This window comes from Epinephelus moara, chromosome 23 (assembly GCF_006386435.1).
Source record: "Epinephelus moara isolate mb chromosome 23, YSFRI_EMoa_1.0, whole genome shotgun sequence".
NCBI lineage: Eukaryota > Metazoa > Chordata > Actinopteri > Perciformes > Serranidae > Epinephelus > Epinephelus moara.
Window position 1 is genome coordinate 3,743,837 of NC_065528.1, and position 7,408 is coordinate 3,751,244.

Below are 7,408 nucleotides of genomic sequence, written 5' to 3' on the forward strand. Positions count from 1 at the left end.
TTTGTGATCTCACTGTGTTTTCAGATCTCAGCAATTTATTTGGTGTGCATAATGTTATCATAACTGATAGAAACTGTAGACAAAGCTATGGAAATTAGACCCAAGTTGCAATAAATTTGAATTGTCTGTCAATGGAAAACAATGGCCATCTAGAAGGCATGAATAATGAAACTCTCACCGCGGAAAGGCGTTGATGTGGTACAAATAAAACTGAAATGGTCTCAATTTTTTCAGCGCTCCAATGACACAAGGAAGCATGATCCAGTCATATGCTTTTGTTTCTTACTGGGGTGTTATGCCTGGTTCGTACTACACAACATTTGTGTCCATTCTGACAGTCACTATGTCATATTATGTGATTGTGGCCTATAATCGGGCTGATATCGTGTAGTGTGAACCAGGCATATGACAGCAACACCCCAGGCTTTTTGATTTTTCCTCTATGGTTGTTACCACACAGAGAAAAAAGGGAAAAATGATGGTGTGAAACCGCAGAAGCTTTTTTTTATCAACCCAGGTGTCAAACCAGGTGTCTAATTGAGACAGCCATTTATTTGTCAAACTGTCTAGCCAAGCAGGCTAGGAAAAGGGACAGGGCATTCAGTTGGGACAAGGTTTTGCATTGAATTTTTACGGAACACACACTGGCGTGGCGTTCATAACTTGGTTTTATATTTGTTCATCATGTTATTTCTTAATATATATTTTCTAAAGCTATATGTGTTGTACACATTTTCATTTCCATTTCAAAACTATTCCACAAATTAACTCCTTTGACATCTTTGTTTTGCATTTGTTCTAATATTTGTTTTCCTAAAGTTTCTCTAACTTAATTCTTGAAAAGCAGTAGCAGAAATGTATTTTTGTTCTATTACTGTTCTAATGCTCCCTAAACAAAAAACCTGGGCAATGCACTGGTGCATTAATACCTTAAAATGTGTGCCAGAGTAAATGTCTTGGCTGATCAGGTGTTTAATGTAAAATGTTGATTTCGTGTATGTCATGAAGTGATAGTCAGGATCAAGGCTGATTGTATTGTATTGCTCCTTATCTTCACAGAAAGCCGAGGCAACCGGGGAGAAAAGACCCAGGGGGCGACCCAGGAAATGGGTGAGTCCAAGGTTTTCTTAAGATCTGAGCTTGTGTCTGCTGCTGGCATGCTGGATACAGGAACACATGTTGTACACAACACACAACACAAGATGCTGTGAATAAAAAGTTGTGCAAGTTGTTGAAACCTAAAAAGAAACACTTGTTTTTCATCATTCAAAAGCATTTGGTCTCCCAGTGGGTTAAATACATATTTAAATGACTGTCTCACTCCTTTGTGCTTGTTATTAATTTTCATTATGTGGCCTGAATACATTCAGAGCTTCCTCTCTGGTTGCTGCTGGTGTATGTGTGTGTTCGGGGATATCTCCAAAATGTTTGTGTTATCAGTCAAAGAAAATGTTTACTCTCAGCGCTGGCCGCAGGAATACTTAAATAATTCCACTGACAGCTTGAAGGCCTCAGTGTTTATCAGCTCTAAAGTAACAGGCCTGATTGATAGTACAGGGAAAGGCAGTTGGCAGTTAGAAGTGCCACCAGGAAGGGCGAGTAGAGATGCAGGGAACGTGAACTTTCTCCGGCATAGATCACGTCTGCATTTTGTATGTGTCAACGAGGGGAAAAAAAGAAGTAAAAGCCAAAAGAAGAGAGGTGAAGACTGGCAAAATGTAAATTTTAGATTTATTTTCATTTCCTGGAAAGAATGGTGTGTTCCAAGAATGAACTGTTAGCATATTTAGTATATTCTCCACTGACCAAACTCTTACGATTAACTCTTGCTGAAACTTATCAGCTTCATGCGGCGGCTTCAAAAGCTACTGCAAGTAAATAAACTGCTCACTTCACGCGCATGTACACTGAATCGCTGTGACACTATTGGTCATGCTAACTTTGAAAATATACATGATTTCTACATGAGTGTCCCTGAGTGTGACTGCATAGAGATCTGGATCATTACAGTCAGCGATGACTACACAGGGAGTTAACAGAGGCAGCCAGTACAGTGTTAGCATGAGCAACAGAGTCACCATGGGAAAATTTATGGGAAATACGCAGGTTGAAATAAACCAGAATTTCCCTCATTAACGACCACAAACTCATACAAGTAAAGAGAAATGACAGCACACCACATGCATAAAAACATGAATCCAATAGTGTTATTATTATACAGTCAGCCGGAATAGAGCATCACCGTCTGTTCATCTTTCTTGAATTATTCTTATTGCAGCAAAATGTGATGCAAAGCAGACAGACTGAACAACACCATCATAAAACCTGTCAGGAATGCTGCATACACCTGACAAACTGATCTGTTGGCAGATTTAACGTCCTCTGCGAGGCCAGATTAAGCGCGAGAGTGAAACACTTAACATGCAGCTATCCTGCCAACTGAATGGCAACACTCATGTTAGAAGCATCATCTGTTACAATCACAATCCCCCATTCTTGTGCTGCATTTTGCAGGAGGTGGGCAATGTTTGCTCCAGTGTGACTTTCGTGCACTGCTCTAGTTTGGAGAACCTGAGACATCAGTCGCCAGTCCTCTGTGAGATAATGTGCGGTTATAGTCACATATGAATCCACAGACCTTAAAGTGAAGGAATCACTAGTTAATGCCACCCTTCCTGCTGTGCTCAAAGATTCCTCAGCTTTATGCTTCACTTCTCTGTTGAGCTTGGGCATGGCTGAGTTGGTGAACATACTTGGGGATGGGGTCACATACCTGGGTTCCAGTGTTTTTAGCATGTAACAAAAGCCTTCGTTTTCAGCAACGCTGTCTTTGCACATGAAGTAGGTGATGGACTGTGTTATTTTCTCAGCTCTCTCAGAGTTGGATGGTAGTTTTGTCAAGCTAAATGTGTCCAGTGTTGATTGATTTTTTGGCGGAGCAGGTTAAGCGTTAGCTTGGCCATCAGCGGCTAACACTATCTCTGGATGGTTGTGTGTGAGGTGAGCCCTTGTGTTTGTCGTATTCCAGATGTTTGAGTATTTTATTCTCATATGACACTGCTTGCAAATCATGTGTCATATCCAAGTCCTTCTTTCCTCTGTGTTTGAAAATCCGACATAAGTCCAAATATTTGATTTAGGGCCTGTCCCAATACCCACACTTCCCCTAGAAATACCCACTTGCACTTGGTTGTGCGCGTTCACGTTTAGGCTAGTGGTGTCCCAAAACAGAACTGAGGTAGTGGAAGTGGTTTCCAACACTTAAAATCCAACCTAGATTCCAAGGGAGCCCTGACCCACACTTTCAACGAAGTGGAAGATGAAATTTCCCAGAACACCTTGCGAAGTCAGCAACTTCGGCAAGTTTTGGAAAACAATTTGTTACTGTACGATCGGAATATAGGTTATACAAACTAGCGTAAACTCATCAGCAAAATATTTAAACTAATCGACTTACCCAAACAAAATCAATCCCGACTAGAAGATGTCGTAGGCGCCTCCTGTTTTCAGCATTTCTTCTCCGTTGATTCATCAGAAGGAGAAGAATAAACAGAATAAACATAGCACACAACCTGAATGACTAGCGGTATCTTGCGTCGCTACTATGCGTGACATATGTCTGCACGTTGACCACGCTGATTTGCATGAAGTGGTGTGTTATTTCTTAGGGAAAGATCTCTACCCTGAAATTTCTCACTTCCCTCATCAAGGATTATCTCGCAAATGAGGGCACTCAATACCAAGTTGAAGATTTAAGGGGTAGAAATGGGATAGGGCCTTAAACCCCCACTGCCCATTACTGATTTCTTTCTCTGGTGCCACCATCTTTGAACTCTGCGGACCTCACCAGGAAAAAACATCAGCACCATCTAGTGGACTGAAAAAGCAATTGATTTTTTATGCTAATACCAAAAGTTGTATTAAAATGTGTATTTGCAAAAATGAATAATGTATATCATAAAAGATTGATACTTTGCATCTGCGTATCGATACAATATCACCATGCATGCACAATTTGTGACACTATGCTGTATTGATTTTTTCCCTGACCCCTAGTGTTGTCACAATACTGGAATCTCTAACTGTGAGGCAAATTGTGATTTGTGATATTGGGCTTTATAAATAAAATTGAAATTGAATTGAAATTGAAACAATGCCTTGACAGACTGATATCTGATATCATTGTTAATACCACAGGAAAAAAATGATATTGAGGGCATAAATTGAAATTTTAATTGTAAGGCAACTATAACAGGGTGATAGCATGATAGTGGTGACTCTTCCTTTCTTGGTTAGTATCAGAGAACAGCAGAATCACTGTAGTACACATTAACGATAAGCAAGAGTGAGAACACCCTGCTGGTACCGATGTGACAAAAGAAAAACTGTCCTTTTATGTCGGCATGATACGTGGCCTGTTGCCATTATTAAGCTTGTTCGAGATGAACTGGGCCTTGCTTGGAAAGTGGACGAGATTAGGCGGCTGCAGCAAGAGGCATTGACAAAAAGCTGCAGTGGAGTCAAACAGTTTCCTGACAGTTTCCAGCAGTCTTCAGTCTGTACAGTCTGCAGATCTCTGTGTTGCTAAATACTTCAGTAATAAAAATAGTCCAGTGTTAATATATAATAGTACAATAGTTTGTGATGAATGTAGACGTCACTATCAGTAACGTGTATTCTGTTAACAGAATAAACCTTTTAATCTGACAAATAGCATCTTAATTGCTGAAATTCGACCTAGAAAACTTCATGTGGTTGAGTCAACATCTAAACCAATCAGCTGTTAGATCAGATGAGAGCCAGGCTTTTCCCATCATTCCCTGGGTCTTGCTGTTGGTGGAGGGCAACTGCAGCGCCTGACTCTATCTCATAAGAATATTGTTGTCCAATTTTGTGTAACATCAGACCAAGTTGGGATGAAGTCAGACACAAATCTTACTGGCATGCAGTGTGCAGCTATTGCTGGTAATCGAATCTGCGCAGGCCTGGCTCATCTCAAATGAACCTACTGTTTAATGGCATCCAGTGATGACAGGGGGAAATGCTGGGGGACAACAAAGAAAGTTAAGGTGGCTGAAGTCCGAATAGCGCGGGTGGGAGGGATGGCGGATGGGTCCAACAATCACCACTTTCACCTAGGAGGCCAGTGTTTGCTTCCTGTAAAGCTAAACCCAACTCTTTTTTCCTTAACCCAACCATGTACTATTGTTGCCTAAACGTAACCCTGTGCGTTTGTTGTTAAAGTAAAAATGGAAGTGTATTTTGAAAACAAACAATGCATGTAACAGGCTGGACGCAGCACCCAGGACGTCAACAACCAATACACCCAGGGTACCTTGTGAGTCATATGTTGACGTGGAAAGTCCGTGACCAAACGTTGATATGTGACGAGGTCGGAGTGAGAATGTGTTGTCTAATTAGCCTTTAAAAGCATTAATCTGTTAGTCCAACTGGACTTCTTGGATGGAGTGTTTTTTTTCAGTGTGGGACAGTTTTTGGTCTGAATCTACATCATTTTTATTTGTGATGGCTTAAAGTTTGCAATTAAATGACAAGTCTTGGATAGTAGGATTTGTGGACTGAAAATCAAAAGAGAACAACTGATAACTGGAGGATAGGAGAACACAACTCTGTGGTACGCTTTATAAATTGTTTGGCAAAGAATGTGTGGTAAATGCATTAAAACATGCAAAAACACTGCAGTGATATTCTGTCTGGAATATATCTATTTCTATATTTCTATTTCATCAATACTGTAAATAATTTTATCAGCCAAGTTTTGTGTTCTGCCAGAGAAGCAACAACAACAAATCAGTTTTTCAGCCCGTCTGCAGGCAGCCTCTGAACCCTTGGACTGAACTGATAAAACAGTGAGGTTTACTGCAGCTTTGCCTTTGTTGTGCTGCCTGCCGGTGCCTGCATGTCCCAGGTTCACACACCAACATCCACCCACACACCTCCATCGCTTTACGTCAACCCTTCTGGCAGAACTACAGACAAGCCGCACAGCAAACGAGTCAGTTGTGTATTGTAGATAGCGTACCTTTCTCCCTGCTACAGGCCATATGCTGACACCCATATGACAGTCAAAGTCTCTGCCTTATAGCTGCTTTCTGTTCTGTCTGAAGTCTGTGGACAAGAGAATGTTTAACTAGCACAGCGAGCTGTCAGCACGATAATTAGCGTCTTTAGCCGCTTTTCTTCTTGTCTTCTTGTTTAGTTAAACCACATCTCACAATTAAAGGATTCAAGAGCAATGCAGCAGTGTACTGCACTTGGATGCCTCAACCCTTTGCTTTTGCCTCATAATCAACTTTTTAAAAAAAAAAAAAAAATCATCATTCAGGGGATCCAGACAGTCGTAGTGGCACAGTCTATCAAAATAACAGGGGATCCAGACAGTCGTAGTGGCACAGTCTATCAAAATAAGTGATCAGTAGCTAAATATCTCAGGTTCAGAATGTCTTACTGACATTGATCTCATATGCCTCAAAAAATGACATTGTGCTCTATCCATTCATATACAGATATTTGCCATGTGTTGAAAACCTGTGGACAACCTCCAAATAGAGAGAGTGAAAATTGAGCAAAAGCAGCTTAAGTATAAGAGTGTATTCAAATAGATTGATTTTACCCAGAATGTGCAGATGTTTATTGCAGAGGATTCATTGTACATGTGTTTCCTGTAGGGCTGGGTATTGGTACTTGATACCTTCAAGGTATTTACCCAAATAAGTCAGTAACAAGTAGCATCACAACGTCTCCAGTCAATACCTATATTTGATTCTTTTCGTACCCAGATCTGTAAAAAAAATGACTTTGTATGGTTTTGCACACAGCCAATCACTGTAAGCGTTTTTGATCATAATCGGTATTGATGGGTATCAAATTAAGTGCTCTATTGGTATCATCAACACTTAAAGGATAACTAAGGTATTTTTCCAACCTGGGCCCTATTTCCCCATGTGTATGTGTGCGTATGATTCATAGGTACAGCTCATTTTAAAATTGGTTCAGTATTGAGGGAGGCGGATGCAGCCGGCAGCCGTGAGGTAGATATGGGGGCAAATGCGTCCCGTATAAGTTTGCGCATTAAAAGTGCTTTTTTTTGCCACTGACCAGTTCAGATCGCCAGTGCTATCTCTGTAAATAGTAGGGATGCACCGAAATGAAAATTTGTGGCCGAAGCCGAATAATATTAAACGCTTGGCCGAATACCGAGTACCAAGTACCGAATACCGAATATCGTTGTTTAGTTTTTCATTAGTTTTTGCAGATGAACCCCCTCCAGATTAGTGTTGTCACGGTACCAAAATTGGATCCCACTGTACGATACCAATGAAAATATCATGGTTCTGAGTAGTATCATGATACCACAGCGAAAATGAGGCAGATGTGCCTTTTGTCA

General features: G+C 40.7%; 1 protein-coding gene across 1 annotated transcript in view; it reads left to right on the plus strand.

Moving 5' to 3' along the window:
* Nucleotides 1-7,408, plus strand: part of hmga2 (high mobility group AT-hook 2) — a 69,387-nt gene that overhangs the window by 13,963 nt on the left and 48,016 nt on the right. Inside the window, exon 3 of the mRNA XM_050036111.1 lies at nt 1,060-1,110. Coding sequence (XP_049892068.1) covers nt 1,060-1,110 — 51 coding nt within the window. The remainder of the gene's footprint in view (nt 1-1,059; nt 1,111-7,408) is intronic.